The sequence below is a fragment of the Eulemur rufifrons genome, chromosome 5 (assembly GCF_041146395.1).
Source record: "Eulemur rufifrons isolate Redbay chromosome 5, OSU_ERuf_1, whole genome shotgun sequence".
NCBI lineage: Eukaryota > Metazoa > Chordata > Mammalia > Primates > Lemuridae > Eulemur > Eulemur rufifrons.
Window position 1 is genome coordinate 47,868,162 of NC_090987.1, and position 24,087 is coordinate 47,892,248.

Here is a 24,087-nt window from a genome sequence, read left to right on the forward strand (position 1 = left end):
TAATCCCAGCACTTTGGGAGGCCAAAGCACCTGCTTCACTTGAAGCCAGGAGTTCGAGACCAGCCTGAGCAACATAGTGAGACTGAACTCTACAAAAAAATTAAAAAATTAGCTTGGTGTGGTGGGGTGCACTTGCAGTCCCAGCTACGTGGGAGGCTGAGGCAGGAGGATCACTTGAGCCCAGAAGTTTGAGTCTGCAGTGAGCTGTGATGAAGCCACTGCACCAGGCAGCAGAGCAAGACCCTGTCTCAAAAAAAAAAAAAAAAAAGGAAAAAAATTAAACTGTTACTTTCTTTTAAACAGCACAAACTTTAATCTTTTTCAAATGTGTGAAAATAATTTCAAAGCCTCTCCTAATAAGTTTTAGATCAATACACTGATTGTGTTGATTAGCACAGATAATGTAATACGTGCGTATTCGTCCTTTAAAAACACTTTTGATTGCAAAGAAAGAAGGGTTATTACTGCCTTCTCTTTCCTTGTAGCAGTCTTTAAGCCAAGTGCCTGTTGAAACTATGGAAAACAACAAAGGACCAATAGGCTGAGATCTGAAAGTTGATATTTCTTCAACAAAGGGATAAATGTCCTCTCTAAAAGTGAAAACAAAACCAACTGGACCAGTCCCCTCCTTTCCCTGCATGAATGCACACAAGCAGTGGTATGCTGATAAATGTTTAATACCTGGCTCTCTGGAAGACATTCATGTGTTGTATATATAAGTTTATTATACATTTTATATTTTATATATACAATGTGTACCACACAATTAATAAATGAGAAATCTATTATACTCTTTGTTGTAAATGCCACACAGCTAACTGATTGTCACAAAATGCTTTTGTTGATTTTTTGTTGAACCCTTGAATCTGTTGCTACCCTATGGTAGCAAGTGATGAATGAATGTACTTCTGACATGAATGTTGGTTGACATTTGTGTTTATGTTAAGTAAGACAATGGTGAAACAATGAAGATGTATATTAAAATGTCACTCCTTCTTCTCTTTTTTCTTTTTTCTTTTTTTTTGGAGACAGGGTCTTGCTCCGGTGCCCAGGCCGGAGTGCAGTGGCATCACTATAGCTCACAGCAACCTCAAACTCCTGGGCTGAAGTGGCCCTCCTGCCTCAGCCTCCTGAGTAGGTAGGACTACAGGCATGTGCCACCACACCCGGCTAATTTTTTTGTTTTTTGTAGAAAAGTGGTTTCTCGCTATGTTGCCCAGGCTGGTCCCAAGCAAATGTCACTCTTGATATGAATCACTTCTTTGCTGAATCAGAAAATTGTTTTTGAATAATGGAAGAATATATCCTCATTTATTTGTGCTATTCACAATGTAGTGGTTAGAGATACAACATATTTTTAGGTTTAATCTGTAACACGAACACTTCCTCCATTGTTTTTTAAAGTCTAGACAATCATCCAAACAATCAAGCTCCATTTGCAGAAAGTAGTTTGCTGACTTCCTTGGTGCAAATACCCCCACCAGGGCTGATCTCAGGCTGCAGCATGTTGCCACTGAACAACGAGTTGAGAAGGGGTATGCAGTAGCGCACCATCACGCCGTGTTTCTACCCTGCGGCAACAATAGATGAAAATAGCCTCAAAGGCATAAATAATAGTAAAATGTGGAAAAAAAAACTAGAAAGAACTCCTTACTTTTGTTTATAATTTATTTAACCATGCATTTATATAATTCAATGTTTAATAACAGCTGTGTTTAACAACTGACTCACAAAATTCCTGAAAATCAGCTCTTAGGAGCCAGTACAAACCGGTTTAAGCATAGCACCGGTGGGAGATGGGGAGCTCACATGCTGCTTATAGAGGAGTGTATACATGCAGGAGATCACATCCTCCAGCCTAGATGCACAGGAGATTCAAAACCACCGCAAGATTGTACACTTGGAAAGATGATAATAGACGGGAGCTTTAGAGGCGTAAATAAGTATAGCTCACTTAGCGTACTCATCAAAAAAATCCTACAACTGCTCCTTTACCAGAATCTTGATTTTAATAACCAGTCAGGATAGAGGCAGAGAGGGATACTTAACTTGGATTTTTATGAAAGCATCAAAAGCATTTGTTGAGAATGACTAAACCCATACTCTGTAATAAGAGCTCTGTATGATTTAGAACATGGAAAATTAACTATAAAGGAAGCAGAGGTATTTCTGGCTCTTCCCCTCCATGGAACTGGTGACAATGCTCCATCCACTGTGACTGAATGGCCCTGCTGGCCCCAGCTACCTTCTCTGCTGCATGCCCCACATTGCTGCCATAACTCACTATCTCTTCTGCCCTGAGATATCTGCTTCTTCATTCAAAGTCCCGGGCACAAAGTCAAGCCATTCCTTACACTTTTGCCCACTATGAGTCCTGAGTCTTGCCTGTCGAAGGAGTGACTGTGCCAGTCCCGTAGCCTTGCTGTAGTTTGGATGTTTGTCCTCTCCAAGTCGCATGTTGAAATTTGATCCCCGGTGTTGGAGGTAGGGCCAGAGGGAGGTGTTTGGGTCATGGGGGCGATTCCCTGTGAATAGATTAATGCCCTGTCTGGGGTGGGAATGAATTGTCCGCACTTCACTCTATTAGTTCCTGTGAGAGCTGGCTGTTAAAATAGGCTGGCACCTCCTCCCCTTGCTTCCTTGGTTTCTGTCTCTGTCTGTCTGTCTCTCTCTCCCCATGTGATCTCTGCATAATCCAGTTCCCCTTTGGCTTCCACCAGGAGTGGAAATGGCCAGACACTGTCACCAGAAGCAGATGCTGGTGCCATGCTTCTTGTACAGCCTGCAGAACTATGAGCCAAACAAACCTCTTCACTTTATAAATTAGCCGGCCTCAAGTGTTCCTTTACAGCAACACAGATGGACTATGACAAGCCTTTTTCATGAGTGCTCCACGTAGACAGTGTCTCTATACCTGAGATCTCACTGGGGAGTGAGTGCTCTTCCACCACTGCATCTGAGGATCCTCAGTATCTAGTTTTAAACTGTTTTGAAGGAAAATCTCATCTTGACTAGGGTCTGTTCTGAACACAGTTGCTCCATTGCTGGGACGTTTCTTGGGCAACATCAACAAACACAAACCTTGCTTACCTCCCTAGCATGTATAGTACGTACCAATACCTGGGATCCTGCTATTTCTGATGGATTCAGAAATTGGATGGATTCATGTGGATTTTATTGGGTCAAAAAAATTGCCAAAATGAATCAGACCTTTGAGTCATCCATCTCACTTTTTTGTTTTTTTTTGGAGTAGGAATGAGTAACAGCTCATGACGATTTCAATATTTTTTAAGAAACTGATACAATTCAATCTGTACCCTCTCAGAATTTGCATTTCTTGACTGATTCATCATCTTAAGATTTCTTTTCATAAGCATCGTTCTTAGCTTATTTAGATTTCCCCTTCCTGGGCTTTCATCCAGCTCTGTTTTCTCAATTGGCATCACATTGCTCAAGTAGAGCATCAGTACCTCTGGCCCAAGGCTTTATCTACTCTCACTTTCGCCCCATAGGCCCAATTTATAACCATGAAATGTATTTATTCATAAAATGTCAAGGCCAATCATATGCAAAATTATAAGGTAGAAAAATTCTGGCTTCCCTGCCCACCTTATAACACACCCCTAGATCATAAGCTTCCTAAGGCAGGAAGTTTATCTTCTTTGTCTTCACACAATGGGTTTTACATTTCTAATACAGTCACAAGTCAGATGGATAAAAAGCACACCTTATTCATCTATCCTTGAACTCAACTTAACTCTAGTTCTGCCACTTTAAAGATACTAAGTCTCTTCCGATATAAATCAGTCTTTTTTAGGAAATCACTCAGTGCAGGTTTTAAGCTCAAAATTCCAACTTCCTATCCTGGTTTTTCTCCCCTGTGGTGGGTTCTTGTCTTCTGCTTGATCTGAGATCGTGTCTGGGCACAGGGGACATTATGTGACACTGTGGGGATAATGCTGTCCTCTTTGCTCATCTGCGTTAGCCTGTGGTGTGGGGGAGGGGGGGTTCTGTCCACACTGTCCCCGTGCTGGTGGAGCACCTCATCCCCCTGCTGGCATAAGTGATGCTCCCCGGGAGCACCAACATTTCCCACTGCTCATTGGGATGCCCACTGGGGATCTCGGTGGCCCAGCTAGACCTAGTTGTTGACTCCTGGCTTGGGCAATCGACCCCAAGGCCCTCTGCCAAGGTCACTTCATCTCAGACAATAGTCATTCCTCAGAGTGTTTATCAGCCGGCTCTTGCTGGAGCTGTGGAAAATTCTGGGTCCCCTCCATGCCCTCTAGGAACGATTCTGGGAGGTGTGGACCATCTTAGGTTCCCTGCAGGACTGCCTCATTCCAGAGCTTCAGGTGGGGATGGCACATAAGTTTCTCAGACCACCCTGCCCCCCAGAGATTTATCCTAGGAAGGGGCAGATCTGACAACGCCTTTTCCTCTCCAAGAGACCCACTTAAGTATAATTGTCTTCTCTCTTTGCCATCTTTCCCAAGCTCCCTTCCTGAGGAAGCCACACTGCCCTTCTCTGTTCGTCACCGTCTGCAAACTTCTTTGTCATGGTCACAAAACCTCCACATTCTATCTTCCAAACTTTGGTTCTAGATGTTAATGGGAAGGCTTCGGAATTTAAAAAACTTTCAAGTGTCAAGTTCTGGTCCTTGAGAGCATGGATTTCCTGACTAATGCTTCTGGAATGTCCTTCAAGAAGAGCCAGTCTCAGAAGTCAAAATATGAACATCAGAGCTTTAGCCATTTCTCCATTCCACCTATGACAAGCCCTGTTTCTACATGATACACGTAAAACGTAACCGTAGTAGTATAGTTACTATGAAATGAAACTACAGGACTGATACCTTACTGTGGCTCTCTCAAAAAGTGTGAGGACTCAGAAGATGTAAGAGAGCAGTGCCGACGGGCCTCAAAGCTAGAAAATAGGGTGCTGTGTAAATTGTGCCCCTAGAGCTGCATGAAAGAGCCTGGTTAGAATGGCTTGAAGACAGAAGTGTAAGGCTAAATTACACAGTTGCTGAAGTGATAAAACTTCTGTTGGAAGGAGAGGACTCTCCTGATCTCTGCCCTGTTACCTGCCAGCCGTGAGACCACGGACATGATTGGTCTCTTCCTGATCCCCTCCTTTGGGGCATCACCCTGAAAGCCTTTACACGGGACTCCTCCCTTAGGCCATGTGGTGTGGGCTGGGCAAACCCAGCCCTCCTGTCCCAGGACCTGTCACATGACCCACACTTGGCCTGGGTCATCGCCTGGGTTCCAGAATGGGTATTTGACCAAAACTGGGCCACTTCCCTGGGACCTCTGCCACAGCTTCATAACAAGAACTTTTTCTTTCTCTGCAGGGATAAGGTAGCTCTGAGGCTACAAGTGGCCATCATCTGGCAACCACACAGCCTGTGTGATAACTCTTGAATCAAGGAGAAATAAGGCTGAGATGCTGGGGAGGTTCCTAGTAGCATGACTGCAAACCCTCCTCTAAGCCATGTCTGAAGTAGTCACCACCACTCCTCTTTCGGGCCTTAACCTAGTATGAGTTGCATTCTCATTACTTGTAGCCACGAGAATACTAACGATAGCTAGCACTTCAGTGGCATTTCCTAGGGCCACTGTATTGTTCTAAGCACTTGGTTTACTGAATCCTCACAACAACCCCATGGTGTAGGTACCATTATTATCATTCTCTCCACTTTGACCCACTTACATCTGGGACCAGGGTCTGGGAACTTAATGACGACGCCATGCTGCCTCTTAACCAGACAGACTAATGCTGCGAAACCTGGGCAAGTAACTTAACACCTCTGAGCCTCCAATGTAAGGAGGGAATGACACAACATTTTATCATGGTAGGCTCTCAGTACATAGTTGTGATTCTAACATTTATGATTATTTCACTACTTTATTCCACTTCCTTCCTTCTGAGTGGCTCTTGGTGAGTGGGGATCAATGAGTCTGTGTTTCCAAACAGCTTTGAGGATTTGGAATGAAAGATGGATGCTAAGAAGCATGATAGCTTGTTCCCTAAACACCAGTTACAGTTTTGTTCCTTTATACAAAGAAAGAATGAACTACAGTTGATTGTGTCTGTCTCTGTCACCATCACACGTAGGATTAAATGGCCACTGGAGGCTTGACTATTTTTAAAAATTTCTCTCAAAGTGACTGAAAAGAGACTTAAGATGATGAGATACTTGGGAAAGGATCGTTACACCCTCTACCACGGTGCTTCAAAGAATTTAGGATCCCTTTGTTCTGAATTCATCTCAGCCGCCCATGGTAGACAAGGGTACGTTTCCTAAATTAGATGAATACCTGTTATCTATAGATCATAAATCTGATCCAAATGAAATAGAATTCTAAAGGTAACTTGATTAGTAGCAATTTACCTTCAGGCAACCCCAGCCACTTAGAGTCCACTTCTTTTGATTTGTTTTCGGCAGCTGCCCCATTATTACTTGGATCTATTAAGACCAGGACAAACTAGCCACCTCCCTCTCCTTGGCTGGTTTGCCTCTCCAAGTCCCCTGGTGGAGAGGAACATACTCTGTGCTGGGGCATTCCTGGGTGGAGTCATCTGGCTGTAGCTACTGAATGGAAAAGCCACCCTCATTATTTCCCTAATTATAAAATTACTGCATTGGTGGCAGGGAGAATACTACATACAGTTCTCCACTTCGTTCTACTCATTCATCTGTTTATTTATTCCTTGATTCACATATTAAACATACATTTACAAATTTCTACCTTTCTTGAGAACACATGTACCAGACGCTATTCGGGGTTCTGGGGATACAAATGCAATGAAATATAACACATGAACAGACAAAAGAAGAACAGCATGGTCTCTTGGCTAGCAGGTGACAGAGCAGAGATCACAATTGTCCTCTCCCTCCAACGTAAGTTTTGTTGCTACAGCTGTTTAATGTAGCCTTACACTCCTGGCTTCAAAGCCATTCTAACCGGGCTGTGTCGCACAACCCCAGGGGCACAATTTACATGGTCTCTAGTTTTGAGGCCCATCGGCACTGTCTCTCCTGACTTTCAAGTCTCCACAGTTTTTGAGAAAGCTGCAGTAAGGTATCGGTCCTGTAGTTTCATTTCATAGTAACTATAGTACCGTAGTTACATTCCACATTTACAGATGCAGAAATGGAGCATCGAGTAGAAGGGGGCTCCTCGTTCACGAAGCTGTTATTTAAGCCCACTATGTACCAGATGCTACACTAAGTGTGCCAGTAGCCTTCTCGGACCCCAACGGTGAATGCTTGATCTGGAATGCCACACTGTGAGATGATACTTCCTCCTCAGGGCCACGCCAGTATCCCAGCCTAGTGATGCCAAGGCGTCCAGGAGTCCTGGGACTTTTTTGAACTGGATGACAATCAGTAATAACTAGGCACGTCACTGAATACTGTTTCAATTGACAAACAAACATCCATTTCCTGCTGGCTACCTAATCCTGCTCAGTTTCAAAGCATGGCTTCTGTTAATACAATCATGACCTTTTCTGTAGAAATATTTACAGTCTTCAGGGCATATTAAAATACGTTTACTGGCTGACTAATGGTGGCTAGAGTTTACTGAATTCTCCCTCACCAAACCTCAAATACGTATTGCTAACAAAACAGAAAGTAAAATAACAATTTCTTAAACAGCACAATAAAAACAACTTATGTTTACTGAGTGTTATGTACACAGAGACTTTACAAGTTATGCTTTTGAAACGGTGGCCAACAACTCTGTATGATAGGTATTATCATCTGACTTCACAGATGAGCAAAATCAGGTCCCGAGAGGTTAAGTCAAGGCTCACAGTCACACAGCACTGTCCTTGTGTCTGTCCTGCTCCGTACCCTGCCTTCCTTCTACCACACCATTTTAACCACCCATCACATAAACTTACTTTGAAATTGCATTTTCAACTTCTCCAGACCCAGGTGACTCAGTTCAGGTCCTGTAGATCTCATGAATGATGCTATCTGAGCCACACTCGAGGCCTGAGTTAGCCAGTGTGGATTTGAACCCACCTGTCCTCATCACAAGATGCCGGGTCTGTTTGATTTATAAACTTCAGCAGACAGTAACACCCTCCTTATCCAGGGCCACATCTAGGCAAAACTGCACAGTGGGCAAGTGTATTCCTCTCGAGCACCACTTCTTCATCTCACTCTCTGCAAATGCTCCTTCCATTCCCGGATCTTGGACATCTGTACCATCCGTGTCCCGAGTGTGCCTCTTTGCCAGCGCGTCTAGCCTGGCCCTTCCTCCCTGAGACCTTACTAAGTCCTGCTCTAGTAAACACTGTTAATTTGTTGGCATCCATTCTTGCTACCTGAAAGCACCCAGATGTCAAATTAGGGACTTCCCCCCTCATGGTGTGTGATCTCGGGTCCCTGAAGACCACATCTCTTAGCACTCAGGGACTGCCAAGTGGGGGCCTAAGCACAGCCAATCTGATGCAGCATTCTGGTACCCTGTATCCTGAGAAGAGGGGAGCAAGGATGGGAGACAAAGTTACAAAATTCATTCATTTTGTAAGATGCGCCCTGGCAAGATCGTTTTCTGGCAAGATTGTGTTCTCACTCCTGCCCCAAGAGTTGTTCTTCAGCTTTAAACTTCAGTCCTGTGCCATTCTTCCAGATCTTTCTAAAACAGTCTTTTTTGTGTTAGCTAATCAGAAATGTCTCTTTGGTTTACAACCCAAGAACTTTCATAACAAACCTTCCTTCCTCGTTGGTAGACCTGCTGGCTACAACTCTGCCCAGGCCTGTCACTGTGGTGTCCTCCCCTCACTGACTCCCGCACGGCTCACTCCATCACTCGCCAGGCCGGGTGGTCTGTCCCGCCCAGCGTGACTGGTTACCCAGCAGGCAACTGATCTGCACTAACGAGCTAGTGGCAGAGAGAGGAGAGTGCCAGGGTCCCATCCCCAGAGCCCTCTCCAAGACACCTGTGTGGTTCTTCATGCTAAACGTTTTTGCAACAGCTATTTAGATTCCATTTATTCCATCTTGGACTTTATCTTCGGGTTCTATCTGAGACTTAGCATCTGGACATGCACAGTTGGCTTTCTTCCTGGGCCCTAGTGCACACTCTTCAAAAGGGACAGAAAACACAGGAGAGGAAGGTTGAAAGAGTTGAGCGAAGAGCCCGGGAGGATGATCTAAAGCACAAGTCGACTCTGGTACTACCTTGTTTGCAACCTTCAGCGGATTCCCCATCTGAAGTGTAGGTTCAAGTTTAAACTCCTCACGAGTCATTCAGATGCACCCAGGGCCTGGCCTCTGCCTATCTCTCTAGCTTTATCTCCAGCGGTCTCTCCTTTATACTTCATTCTCCTGCACAGCTAAACTAACGGTGCTTCTCTGTACGTGCCACATTGATTCTTGTCCCCGCGCCTTGTGTTAGTCTATTACCCCTCTCCTGCCCCCAGCTGCCCACGCCTACATCTAAGCTAGCCACTGTCATTCATCTCTTAAGAGCATCTGTAACATTCCTCTTCCGGTTGGTGTGGTCTTTGATGACCTCCCAGTGCTTTCAAATTCATATTCATTTTTATACCCCTCGTGCTTAGCATTGTAGGTACTAAAAATAATAGTAGCTTCTTGGGATGGGTAGATGGAGGAATGGGTGGATACATGGAAGAAAGAAGGAATGAATCAAACTCTTATATAATTCCAAAACATGGCACTGCAGCAAGTATTTCACTATGTAAATCTTTTCAGACTAAAGCTTCAGGCCTGTGGCTGGTATCTTCCCTTCCTCCACCCTGCCTGGGTCTATTAGTGATTCATTTCAAATCAATAATGATTCAATTTATTTGTAGAAGTCACTTAAGTGACTCAGTTATGTCCCTCACATAAATAACACAAGACTTGACCTGACCGACCGGCTCTCATGGTGACATAATCTGGTTAACCTGATTAGCCAATTGATCACAGAGCACAGAACAACTAATGAAGAAAAATAGGCCCTGATTTCTTTTTAAGAATAGATGCCAAGAAAGCAATAGGCAAATCATATTCTAAAAATTTGATACACCATCACGTGAGCACTCAGAAAATAGATTCATGTAATTTGAGTTGTACCAATGAATTCTGAAAAGAAGCTGAGCACAGTTACTGTAGCATGATGGTGCCAGGACACCCACCTGTGACGCTGCGGTGGCTGGTCTCCCATCTGTGGGATGGACCCCACGCAGTCCTAAAGTGCAGCCCATCGCAGCCTGAGATGCAGCAGGAGGCTGAGGAGCTGAGCCAGCGGTAGGCTGTGCACCAGCCTGCCAAGGATAACAAAAAGTCCATGTCCACCTTGGACATGTCTCTGTCTTTTGGAAGCAATGGAGTGCACACCTCTTGGAACCTGGAGATTCCAAGCACCAGGCATTCAACATTTCCTTAGGGCTCAGAGATATCAGTGACCCTCTTGGTGTCTGTTGAGGCACCTGGCAAAAGATAGATGAAGTAGGGCTACAGTTCCGTGTGTCACTCCCTGAGCATAGTGTGGGCTACTGTCCCCAGGCAACTCTCACTCCTTGCCAAATGATTTACTGTCAGAGGGTGTTTCCCTCTCAGCAATGGATGATGATTTTCAGGAGGCTCCAGATGATGCCCTTAGGAGAGCCCAGTATTACAGGGGTGGCCATGACCTGTAATGGAACCTAATGATGCCCCCCCCAGCTACCTGGACAGCAGGTCAGATTGCTGTTGCTGGAATGCCAGCTGACAGGTCTGGTTGGGGACCTGTCACTTTCACCCAGGAAAGGAACCAGAGTGGGCAAGGGTGTGCCGTGCGCACTACAATGGTGGGCAACAGGCCCCTCCTCTTGTGTGTTCGCAGTCTAGTGGAGGAAGGATGTTATTAGGAATGTTTAAAGTGCTGGGAGGACAAATACTGGGGACTTGCTGTCACGGGGTGAGGGCGTCAAGAAGACATTTTTTGGAAAGTGTGGTTTGAGTTCAGAGTCAAGGATAACTAGGTGCTAGTCAGGTAAAGAGGTGACTGGAGGAGAAATAAATCTGCTCTTTATCCAGAGATTACCCAATGCTAGGCAGTGCTAAGCCTTTCCCAGTGTCACCCAAGGCGGGACAGTGGGTGGATAAGACACAGAGACTCCCAGTTAAGACGAGCAGAATTTGAATTCTGCCTCTGCCGGTTCCTGGCTGTGTGGCCTTAGGCAATTTACTTGTGTCTCTCTTGCTTCTGAGAGCAAGAGGGGGTGGTGAGAAGGATTCAAGTTGAAGAGAGACAAGGTTAATCACATTTTAAAATGTCTTCCTTGGCCGCTGTGTGGAGATTGGGTAAGAGTGGGAGTTTAAAGGAGCAGAAGGGATTTCAGTGTTTTAGGTGAGAGTCAAGGCGGCTCGCCCCAGGGTGTGCTGGTGGACACAGAGAGAAGTAGGGAGCGATAGTTAATTGGATTTGGTGGACGAGGGCAAGGTCAAGGTGATGCCCAGGTTTCTGGCTTGTGTTATTGTAAGTAGCACAGAAGAAGAATGGATGAACTTCATTACTTTATTTTTTATTTATTGTGATATCTATCATACATGCAAAAAATATTTTGTATGTATATAACTTGAAGAATAATAATAAAAATCCTTACCCTTTGGATCACTTGTAAAAGAGAATTTACCAACACATTTGAAGGCTTTGCATCCCCCGTCCTCCTCCCCGGAGGTAACACTATCTTGAGTTTTGGTTAACCTTGGCTTTGCTATTTATTGTTTTTACCATATGTGTATCGATTCCTAAACAATATAGTGAGTGGTTTTGTATGGTTTTGAACTTTATGTTTATTCTGTTTGGGGTTCATTGAACTTTTTAAATCTAAAGGTTTATAAAATTTTAAAAAATTTGTTTCAGGGTAGCAATACAGGATTTACCAGCTGAACCAATGGTGAAGGATTTGTACACTCCCTTTTAAAATCCTTTTCTCATTAAGATAGTTCCTCTTCAAGGGGCAAATGGAGAGCCATAGGGAAAAAATTTTTAATTTAAAAAAAAAAGATATTTCTTCTTAATATCAATGCAATTTTGTATTAATTCCTCCTAATTTTATCCAATCTTTCTAGAGGATTTTGGGGCAGTGGTGAATGTGTATAAGGTGGACTTTTAGCAGAATTAGCATGTTCCCCTCAGTAGGTAAGAACTGTGCCTTCATTTCCTGTAAGATAGGGCCAGTGACTATGTCACTTCAAACCCCCTTGCTAAGAGAATGCCAGTCAGTGGCAAAGACTCCTGCAGCTGCAGCTGTTTTCCTGTTCTGGCATTAAATGATTATCCCTGCAGCAGTTTTGCCAGATAAGAAGCCAAGGCCACAAAAGGCACTCTTTTTTCCCCCTTGGTCCATGTTAAGGTTTTGCATAAATGTCCTGTTTTCTGGCCTTTCCCCGTAGGGTTAGATATGTTGGAGTATCTAATATCTTCACACTTCATAATCCTCACAGCTGGTGGCACTTGGGGGCCAGAGTTTGCAAGGCATCCCCAGGGAGGTTTCATTTTGTGAACTGAGTCTGGCACATCTCTCAGTAAAGGTTGTGGACCGCCTTTGGAATCCCTAAGTCCAAGTTGTTTTACTCTTTTTTTTTTTTTTTTTTAATTTGCCAAGTTCTAGAATGAATGGAGAAGAAGCTTGTTTACTCTTGAGGGTTGAATCAAAATGATGCTACCAGAAAGGCTGAGATAGAGGCCCGGTGACAGGGACAGTGAAAAAAGACAGCAGGGAACCAACAACCGTTGAGCATCTATGATATGCTTAGCACTACGAGAGGTGCTTTAAAGATGTGATCTCATCTCATCTTCCCATCAACCCTTTATTGGTCCCCATTTTTCAAATTAGAAAATTGAAACAGAGAGAAATTAAGGTGACACAGCCAGTAAACAGTGAATTCATAATGCAAACTCAAACTCAACTCTATCTTGCCCTCTGTTTATTTAGAAAGTGCATCTTCATGCATTTGTGGTTCACGTACTTTACTACTCTCTAATGCTTTGTTTTTGTGTATCCATTGACAAATCTACAAGACAAATGACATACTGAATTAGCCTTTAACATATTCTAGAGCAGTTAATGAAAATAATTATACACATATACATACATATTAAGAAACAAGTAATTTTGAATTACTTTAGTATTGTGCATGGAAATACATGTTATTCCTTCCTTATTATTATTTTCATTAATCATTACCATAAGCTAGTGATATTTATCCTCCAATATGTTAAGAAGGTTTATGAAAAGCTATCACAAAGAACCATATATCAAATCCTACCCATTTCATTACATTATGTAAGGAGAAATGTATTTTGAATCTCAGCAAACCTTCTATAATACAGAAATATAACACTGAACAGTCTAGGTTCTGGAGCCAGGCTCCTTGGGTTTGAATCCCAGCTTTGCCCGTCCTCCTGGGTGGCCTTGGGAAAGTCACTACAGCCACTTTCTTCGCCTGTCACCCAGAACTGCTAACGGTGACACTTGCCTCACCTCAGAAGGCTGCTGCGAGCACCTCATGAGTTGATGTTCTGATGTCTAGAGCAGAACCAGGCACATGGCAAGTGCTCAAAACATGTGGGCTGTTTTATTGCTTTTACATGTGAAGAAACAGGTCTGTAGTTCGGCTACTTGCTCGGGGTGTCCTGTTGTCAGTGGCAGAGTTGGTGCCGACACCGAGGTCTCCCGATTCTCCGTCCAGTGCTGGGCGCCGCAGTGACACCCAGAGCAGGACAGCACAGGAAACGAGAATTCTCCCTCTGTCTTTGTCCTTTCCCCAAATAAACTGAACATGCTATTTCTGTGCGCTGTCCTCTGCCAGGCAAGTTTATCTTTCCCAGGGCCCCGCTTCTCTGCTGCCTGCCAGCCATCACAGCCTCGCGCTGTCATCCCCCAGCACGGTGGTTCCCAGAACTGTTTGGAATCCAAACATGTTAACAAATTCTATCAGCTCTGGAATCTCATATCTATAGTTCTGAAATTCAAAAACTCTCAGATCTGAAAGCTTTTTCATAGCCATTTTGACTGCAAAACCTGTTTAGATCTGAACTTATTCAGAGACAAAACACTTGAACTGACGTGAGGCTATTTATCGTTAGTATTTGTCCCTCAAAGTGTGAAGGATGCCACCCAAGGTCCCATGGCAGCAGGATACATATCAGTCAGAGTCTGGGCAGAAAGAGATGCAGCACTTGGTCCAGGTGAATGAAGACAGTTTATTAAAGGGACTGTGTGAAGCTGTGACTGCAGGGAAGGAGCCAACCGGGAATGGTGCAGGAGGAGCGATTACCTGATGCACCGGGAGCTGCTTCCACCCCTAGATCGGGAGGGCCAGGTATGGGTGGTAGTTACCTGAATGCGGAGGGAGCAGCACAGCTGAGGTTGCAGCCAGGAGCCATAGAGAAGGATCCAACCTGCGGCAAAATAGCAGAGGAGCCTGGGAAGCCAATCCCAACCTTGCTTGTCACCCTCCCTCTAGATCTACTGGTGCCTCTCTTTGGTCGCACCCTGCCTGAAGCCACGGGCAAGGGAGCTCATAGATGCAGACCATAAGGCAGCCACCCAGGGCACCAAAGAGGGCAGTGAGGGTGGCAAGTGGATCTAGAGGGCTAATGGCGCAGCATATTCTATCATATCCAATACATGCACCTTACTATGCTTAAAACAGTTGTATTTTACTAAGTCAACAACATATAGATACATTTGAAAAATATCAACACATATAAGTAAAACATGTTTTTGGTTTGCAGTCTTAGTGCCATATAAACTTATGAGTCATTTATAATAATTCCTTGGCTACCCTGAAAGGTTGGAACTATTGCACTAAAGAATGCTGTCTTGTTCATTGTTCCGTTCATTGAATCATATGTTTATTCTTCCAAAGAATATTCCTTGTTGGATGCCTACTCTGCAAAACACTATGCAAAACACTATGGGTTCTGGGGTTTCAAGACAAAAATGTGATACTAGCTTTCCACTAGCTTCCAATTTAGTAAAAGACACGAATTTGCTGGAAAATAGTAACACGGTCTTGGGTTAGCAAGCAATTTTCATCTCAAAGCTATTTTGCTGCTTGGGGCTCTGTTTTGAAAAGGGTTTCATGGCCACATCTGGGCTCAGAGGAAAAAACTTCTGTGATCGATTAGCAACGTCTGAGGTGGGCACAGGAGCAGAGAATGCAGACAGTGCCCAGTTTGGGATGGCTGTGCTTTAATTACACGGCAGAATGAAATTATTCCTACACTGGAAGTGAGAGCAATTTCCACAGTAGGGTGGAAGAAGGAGTTACTTTGAATTAGGAACCCCTGAGAGGCTTTAGGGGGGGTAGATCGAGGGTTTTTCAGGATTTCCAGACAAGAAAATGATAGCGAGGAGCAAAGGCAAAGTAAACACAGGGCAGGCTGGTGTAAGTGGGCCACAGGGTTTGGGAGTGATCAAGTATTAGGTGATCAAAATAGATTAATGAGAGGCCATACTACAGAGTTTGGACTTTATTTTGCAGCAAGTGAGTTACAATCGAGGGCTTTTGAGAAGAGGACATCCTGTGTTTTAGGAAAATCACTCTACTGGCATTATGAGAGGGGGGTGGGGCTTAAGAGGAAGCTGATGGAAAATTATCTTTGTGAAAGAACTACTGCCTGTCACCTAGGCAAGAGATGGAGACGAAGTGAGGACAAAGACATCAGCTGTGGGAATAGAAAGAATGGTTGGCAGATATTTTGAGGAAGTGATGGCAGATTTGATAACTGATTCGAGGGAGGAGTCAAAAGTGAATCCCAGATGTCTACAATGTGAACGTCCATGAGAGGGAAGAGGGACCTGTGGTGTTGGGCATCCGGAGGCAGTGCTATGGCCAAAATATTTACAAGGAAATACCCTGCAGGTATTCAGTATTGTTAGTCTGTAGTTGGGGGAAGGGGGGAAGAATGCCAGGGAGAAATTCCATGCCCAGGAAAAGTTCCACCACTGTAATTCCTTATGGTAATTCCGAAATTCAAAAAGCTATAAAAATTACAAGTTTTTAAAAAGTTTAGTGCCAAAACTTATTGGATGATAAACCTGACCCTGAACAAATGTGAGGCTATTTATAGACTATTTATCCCACACAAGGTCAATATTCATTCTTTTTGTTATAGAAATTAACACATTTGAATACAAGATACCATCCCAAATTGTACTGGGCTGAAAGTATTTTATATTAAATAGTGCATGCACCAAATTACCTTTTAAAAAAATATATAAATATATATGTAAATATGTATATGTTAAAATATATGTAAATTCTAAAACATCTGGCCCCAAGGTTTTAGATGAGGCATTGTGAATATGTATCGATACCTATACTATTTCTTCACATTTTAAGAGAGTATCATCTTAGTTTTGATGCATTTGGCATAAAGCACAGTAGGTAAACAGGTCCCTCTTTTTATGTGAAGTTCTTGGAGAATTAAACATTCTTTGTATGTGTGTTTTCCATACACTCATGCTTGATGTTTCTTTATCCATAAAATTGGAATAATAAGACTACCTACCTCATAGTGTTCTTTAAAGGGCTAATGTACAGGATCCAACATATAAAAAGTATTTTAGTTAATGTTAGTCATTATCTCACCCTTTGAATCAACAAAACATTTTTCAAAAGACATTTTGGATGAAGATTTTCATGCTTTCCCAACCTCCGAAAGTGCAATGAAATGTCTCCCTTCTTCATGAATGTGATAGAAGTAGCAGTACGCGCCAGAATTTCTTGAGAATTCCAGCATGTACTTCACACTTTTAATGATTATGTTTCCCATTTCACAGATGCAAAAACGGATTCCCAGACGCTGAGTACCATGATCCAGGTCACCCTCTAGTAATGGATGGATTAACTTCTCTTTCCACTTCCCCTGCCCCGAGAGATGGGTGTAAACCATACTGTCAGTGTGTGAGACACGGCGTGGGCCTCTCCCCAGCATACTTCTGCTTACCTTTTTAATCAGTTATAAGAATATTCTCCACTGTGCTATTAGTCTTGTACAGGTATAGACATACTTCAGTCTCAAATTTTCTAATTATGCTCCATTTCATCTGCCTCTCCACCAGTCCCTCCCCGCCATCCCCAAAAAAGACCTCTGGAAATAACCTCCATTTAGCCCATAAGAGTTAAGTCTAATTTTCAGACAAGCTGGAAACAGTATCTGTTAATTTGATCAGGGCTGGGAGGAGGAAAGGGATGTAGGGGTGAGGTAAGAGTCTGGCGGTTGCGCACAGAGGCCGTGGGAGGGAAGTGTTCTCTGCTGTGAGAGGGAATTACCTGACCGACCCGAAAGGAAATCAAGTTTATTGCAACTTGACTAAGGAAACAGCAACGTAATCCGGTTTTCAATTTTTGATGTGGACGCTTTCAATGAGAGTGTCACATTTTCTCCTTTTCTTCCCCAGAGCACACATTTCAGACCCGGCCTCTCTCCTCTTCAGCCTGGGGCAGGGTTTCTCCGTCTCAGTCCCGGCTGCCAGGCAGGAAATGTTCCCGGCCCGGGATAAGCCTCGCATGTGCAGGGGACCGGGCGTGGGGGGCGGGGTGGGTGAGAAAAGAAAAGGAAAGAAACAAAGAAAGGAAAACAAAAACTTTGCTAGAGCAGCTTGCCGGAGCCCCTAAGGATCACGGCAGGTTTCCAGTTTCTTCCTACAGGCAGGGACCGCACCACACCCCCGACACCCGCACAGCCCGCCCCGCCCCCACCCGCGCTCGTGGGCGTGGCCCAGTGTATGCAAATATCCCGCCGGGGAGGGGCCGCCCGCCCCGGCGCCCCTGACAGCCGCGGGACAGGCTCCGGGCGCAGGACGCGCGCTGCGGCCGCCGGTGACAGGCTCCGGCGCGCTGGCCCATGCTGGTCCCGGCCTTTGTTCTGGGGCCGGCGCCGGGACATGCGCGGCTGACGATGGAGGTGGAGGACTCGGGCGGCGTGGTGCTCACCGCCTACCACTCGTACGCGCGCTCCCAGCCCCCCAGCGCCGAGCCGCGCTGCGCGCCCCGGGCCGCCGCCAGCCACCCGCTCAGCAGGTACCGAGAACCGCGCCCGCGAGGGCGGCCGCGTCGTGCCGGGCCGGGGGGGCGGGGGGGGGGTTCCTCGTGCAGCTGTTTTCTGCCTGTGCATGCGATCACCGTCACATGTTTCAAATTTTGGTGGACTAGATGAGTGAGCCTACTGTTCTTTGTATTGTCCTTGATTGGAAGTGGGAAATGTACGAAGTCGCCACCAGCTAAGGCTGAAATCGTTGGCTCGCAGAGATTAGCAGCGGAATTGTATTCTCGATACAACTTGATGATAGGTATATACCTCGTTTCTGCCAAAGTTGCCTGTAAAGTACTGGAAAATTTAAAATGAAACACAAGCAGAAAATGAAGGAAAAAAACCATTATCCTAAATCCTCAGAATACTTGTAGAGTACTACTGAGAGCTTCTTTAGTAACTGCATGCCACTTGAGCTAAAACTCAGGGGAACTCAGGTTTTAGCTACAGTGGCATGCTAAGTTAAGAGATCCTCTAAAAAGTAAATCTCAGACGTTTAAAAACAATTTTATTTCTAGATGGTAAAAACCTTTCAATTGTATAAATGCACTGGTGTCATTATTTGATTATTGCTAATGTTGACTCTGTGCTGTAAATGCAATGATAATATTTCCTTTGGGTCAAAAGAGGTCTATGACTATCTCACAATGTGCATTTCAGATTTAATAAATCAGGCATCTGTGTTTAATTATTCTATCCGTGTTCACCCATTTGATGAAAGATCAAGGCCAACAAGACTTTCATTAACTTAAACAAAAATGTTGAAGTGGGTAGACAAAAATATTACACTAAGTGAGATGGCTTGAGATCTCACATATATTTAGGGGAAGTTTTATTTGTTTAAATGTGACTGATCCATTCATGAATATTTTTCCTTACAAATGGGCAATTTGAGTGGTGTGCTTTTTCGTCATGTTTATTTTCAGTCATTCTTGTGCTTTTATCTTTTTGTGATATGATTACTTCTGTTTCCTGGTTTAATTGATTTGTGAGGATTTCTATAGATTGTGACTTTACTTCAAGGAATATCCTTTTGGCCAGTATCCATGAAAAGAACAAACTCCATTGGCATGAGATCTATGTTGGGCTTGGCTAACAAAGAAAATATTGTTTCCTCCAAAGAGAGCAAGTTGAGTGAAAATCTCATTTTTATATAAAGACAATGACAAGATAACATATTTCTTCCAGCCTTAGGAGTTGTGCACATTATTTTAAAGGCTACTTGAAGATACAAACTTTCATTTGTCCTTTGGGTGTTTTCTAAACACAATCATTGGCTATAATTACTCAGATTATGAATGACTAAGATATAAGTAATTTGACAAGAGGCATGAGCCAAGTTTGTGCATTTTTAAATGGTTCTGGTGTAGCTGTCCTGTCTATAACTCCCAGCAGCTGTCCGGAAGCACTAGCCAGATTGTGCCACTTGGGCTATTCGAAACTACGTGGGTTTCCAAAGCAAACTGGAGAGTTCTATTAACTCAGCATGTGGTCTTGTGGAATGATAATATGAGAGCAAAAGAGTTGCATGTCAGAGCTCGTATTTTACCATATGGTTGCCAATTAGATTTATGCTGTTCCGTGCTTGCATTTTTGGCGACTGCCCTGCCCTCTCTCTATAGGAGCCTTGGTGCCCTCTTCCTCTGATGCAGGAGACAGACGAACCCCCTCCCCCTGCAACCAAATCACAAGAGAATAGCTTAATTCCTTGGTTCCCAGCAAAAGCCATCAAAAAGAGGTTCCTGTATTTACAAGGAGCCAGAAGACACCACACCATTAATCATGAGTCTGATAACAGAAATAATCAGGCCCAAGTTATTAACCTTTGACTCACTAACTAATGATCAATACTTCCTTTCAAGCCAAGAAGCAAGATCATATTGTTCTACTTCTGAAGAAAGCACTCTCTCTTTCAAGAATACCCTTTCCTTTAAATTGCTTACATATTTGTGGAGTAATGACCAGTATGGCACTAGGAAGCATGGACTATTGTATCTGACTTTCTAAGTATTATTATTCTTTAGCTCTTGGTAGCATACATTCAATTCAAAGCAAACTATTCTTTCTTATTTTTCAGGCCTCCACTATACCTGAGTTTGTGTTTTTGAGTTTTCTTTGGCCTATTTCTCCCCCTAGAATATAACACAATCTCTCTTTCTCTTACTCTCTTTGTATTTTGTTCATTTTTTCCACTACTGTATCCTAAGTGTCTAGAACAGTACATTGTGTAGTTCAATAAATATTTGCTGAATAAACCAATGAATTCCTACCAAGGTTATAAAATGGCCATGGTAAAACGGTGGGATTTTTAACAGCAGAACTCAACGTATCTGCACATACTATGTACCAGCAACATGTTAGGCACTGGGGATACAAAGATAAATAGGCCTACGCAGTGGCGCACACCTGTGCTCCTAGCACTTTGGGAGGCTGAGGCCAGAGGATTGCTTGAGGCCTGGAGTTCAAGGCCAGCGTGAGCAACATAGTGAGACGCTGTCTCTACAAAAAGTTAAAAAATTAGCAGGGCGTAGTGGTGTGTGTCTGTAGTCGCAGGTACTAGGTAGGCTGAAGTGGGAGGATTGCTTGAGCCCAGAAATTTGAGGCTACGGTGAGCTGTGATTGAGCCACTGTACTCTGGCCTGGGCAACAGAGCAAGACTCTGTTTCTAAAAAAAATAATAATAAATTTAAAAAAATTGTTGGGACTGGGTAGCCATAAAGAAAAGAAAATTAAATTTTTAAAAAAGGGTCTTATTTTTCAAGGAAAAAGATGGGTCATTTAAAGCTCAAATATCTGAGTTTTATAGCTCCCATCTCAATTTAGAAAGGTTTAAGGGCTCACTTGTTCTTATCTCGTTTTGTAAATTGGTTAAAGCTATGTATTCCACTGGTTAAAAGTATAATATGCATGGAACATAATGAATGAAACCACCTCAAATCATATAAATGCATTGGCCTTTAGAGGGAGTTATATGTACCTAAAAGATTCTAGGTTGGGATAGGTTGACAATAAGTTATTCTCAGATTTAAATTCATTTTTTAAAATCGGTATTCAGTATAGATAAATTAATATTTTGATCTCTAATATATATATCATCCTTTGTTCATCTCATCCTGACACTACTGGAAGTTCAGTAAATTGAGGATACACATTGTGCCAGTAAATAAGAGCTGTTAATGCCTCTTTGTTCTTCTGTTTTTGCTCTTTGAATTTGCTTGGGGAAATCTGCTGTGGCCTTTAAAATACAGTTAAACATTTCCTTCTGAGCCTTTGGGATCTCCGTCACTCCCTCTAACCTCCCCCCACTTCAAGAATTATTTCTTGTCCGGGTGTGGTGGCTCACGCCTGTCATCTTAGCACTCTGGGAGGCTGAGGCGGGAGGATGGCTCCAGGTCAGGAGTTCGAGACCAGCCTGAGCAAGAGCGAGACCCAGTTTCTACTAAAAATAGAAAGAAATGATCTGGACAGCTAAAAATATATATAGAAAAAAATTAGCCGGGCATGGTGGCACATGCCTGTCGTCCCAGCTACTCGGGAGGCTGAGGCAGGAGGTTCGCTTAAGTCCAGGAGTTTGAGGTTGCTGTGAGCTAGGATGATGCCATGGCACTCACTCTAGCCCGGGCAACAGAGCAAGACTCTGTCTCAAAAAAAAAAAAAAAAAAAAACCCACAATTATTTCTTACTTGTTTTATACAATTTCTGTCACCATATTCCTTGATTCTAATAGACCACAAGGATGGATGGACTTGGTTGTTAATTCTTATAATTAATTCCATTTTGTTACATTTTCATCTTTTAAAGTTCTCCTGGGAATTAATTTAAAGGACTCCACAAAATCTACTGTTGCTGTGACTTCTTAGTAGCATGACATGCTTGTAACATTGAGTTTTAATTTGTTTCTTTGGAGCTAAAAGGCAAGACAACCATCAAGATTCTCTGCCCTCCGGTCCCATCACATACACATTCACACACAAACTTTTCAACAGTTTAGAGCAAGGACATAATTCCTTCAGAGGAAGTTTTAGCAAAAGTATTTCAATCTCACTGATTTTTTATTTTAGTCACTTAATTTTGATATTACAGCAAAAAAGCATCAGTTTCAGCTTGAATTTCCATGCATTTTAGGCTTATTCTTAATTAGGAAAATAAAACACTTTTTGTGTTTAGCGACCTCATTTATTAAAAAGTGGCAGGAGTCCTAGGTCTGGTGTCTGGTGCATTTCCAGACCAAGGGGATTCAAACCACTGCAAAGTTTATTCATACAGCAAAGAGACTCATGAGTCATAAGTATTTGTTGAAAGGAAGGGAAGTTAATTCCTTATTTCACAAAATTGTATATCTACTTTCTATTGTAAAGGAAGAAAGAGAATGAAGAACTATAAATTCTTAGTTCTGGTAAAAGAAATGTTTGAAATTATCTTTAGAATCATGACTTTTAGAGAGGTTAAGCTTCTATTCAGAATCCAGAGTCTGAATATTGACAAATACATGAAATAATTTCACTGATAAAATGAAAATAAAGCTAGATGTCTTGTTTTTCAGAGATTTCCTAAGTTATATAGAAATAATTTGATGTTCAACATTTTTTGGTTAAGATATGGTATAAAATGGCCATGATTATTTTTTATTTTTAATCTAGCTATACCATAGTCTTCCTGAGAGGGGACAAAAATAGAGGAGGGAAAAAGCCAGCTCTTCCTCAAAAACAAATACAGAGACTATCCAAGGTTATCCTGGGAATTCTAATTCTACAGCAATGTTTAAACTTTTGTGAAGGGAATATTGTGTTCTAATATCATAACTATTCTTTATAACAATTTGATGGAAATGAAATTAATAATGATTAGAAAGTAAATATTTTGAGGAAAAACTAAATTTAGCAACATTTATTTATTTATTTTGTTTACCTACACATCCAAGAAACTGAATTTAGCAACTTAGTGATAGATTTATTGGTGCCTTTCTGGAATGAAATTAATGAATTAGAAGACATTTATTTCAAGGTGCTAGTTCTTGCCAAATTAAACATTTAGGTAGGTCTGTGTGAGCTTATGTACACATGCACAGGGATACCAAATTCTGAGGCATAGTAGGTGTACTTTTTCTAGAGGATTCAGAAATAGCAGTAGAAATAGGATCCTTATGAGAGAGAGTGGGGTATTTATAGGTCATTCTTTATGTTATGGTTGAAACCAGAGTTGATGTCTCTGGTTTCTTTTTACAGTGGGATCCCTGCTGAGTTTAGGTGCCTCCATCTGTAGAGCCGTTGAAAAACATCTGGTGCATTTCCTTTGATCCTGTCATTTGGCCAAACATTTGGCCAGTTGCTCTATCCATTTTTAACCTGCACAATTCTCCTTCATCCTTAATCCCTAATATATCCACACAACTTCAGGGAATTTAGGGTGTTGTAGAATCACCTTCATGTGGATGAAGATGATGACTTTATCTTAACTTTTTGTTTTGCTATAATTGTAGACTTACAGAAAACTTGAAAAAGTAGTCTATGTAACTGTCACCCGGATCCCCCAAAGGTTAACATCTTGCAAAACCAGGATACCATTGTTAAAACTAAACACATGAATACTGGTACAATACTATTAACTAAACTACAGACTATATTCGGATTTCACCAGTTTTCCCACTGGAATTGGAATTTTCCTGTCATAGAATTGAATCTAGGATTCCATACTGAGTTTATGTATGTCTCCTGAGTCTCCTCAATCTGTGACAGTCTATCCTTGTCTTTTACAACCTTGGCACTTTTTGAGGACTGGTTGGTGATTTTGTAGGAAGTCCTCCAATTTGAGCTGATCTGATGTGTTCTCATGATTAGATCGAGGTCATGCATTTTTTGATGAGAATTCTGCAGAGGTGATGTTGGGTCCTTCTCAGTGCCTCATATCAGCAGGTACATGATGTCAGTATGTCTTATTAGTGTTGATGTTAGATTGGATCACTTGGTTAAGGTGGTGTCTGCCAGATTTATGTACTATAAAGTTACTATGAATTTTTTCGTTTGTAAT

General features: G+C 42.7%; 1 protein-coding gene across 1 annotated transcript in view; it reads left to right on the forward strand.

Annotated features, from left to right (window-relative positions):
* Window positions 1-17,928: 17,928 nt before the first annotated feature.
* The window catches only part of ARHGAP28 (Rho GTPase activating protein 28), a 170,509-nt gene continuing 164,350 nt past the window's right edge, over window positions 17,929-24,087 (forward strand). Inside the window, exon 1 of the mRNA XM_069468255.1 lies at window positions 17,929-18,050. Coding sequence (XP_069324356.1) covers window positions 17,929-18,050 — 122 coding nt within the window. The remainder of the gene's footprint in view (window positions 18,051-24,087) is intronic.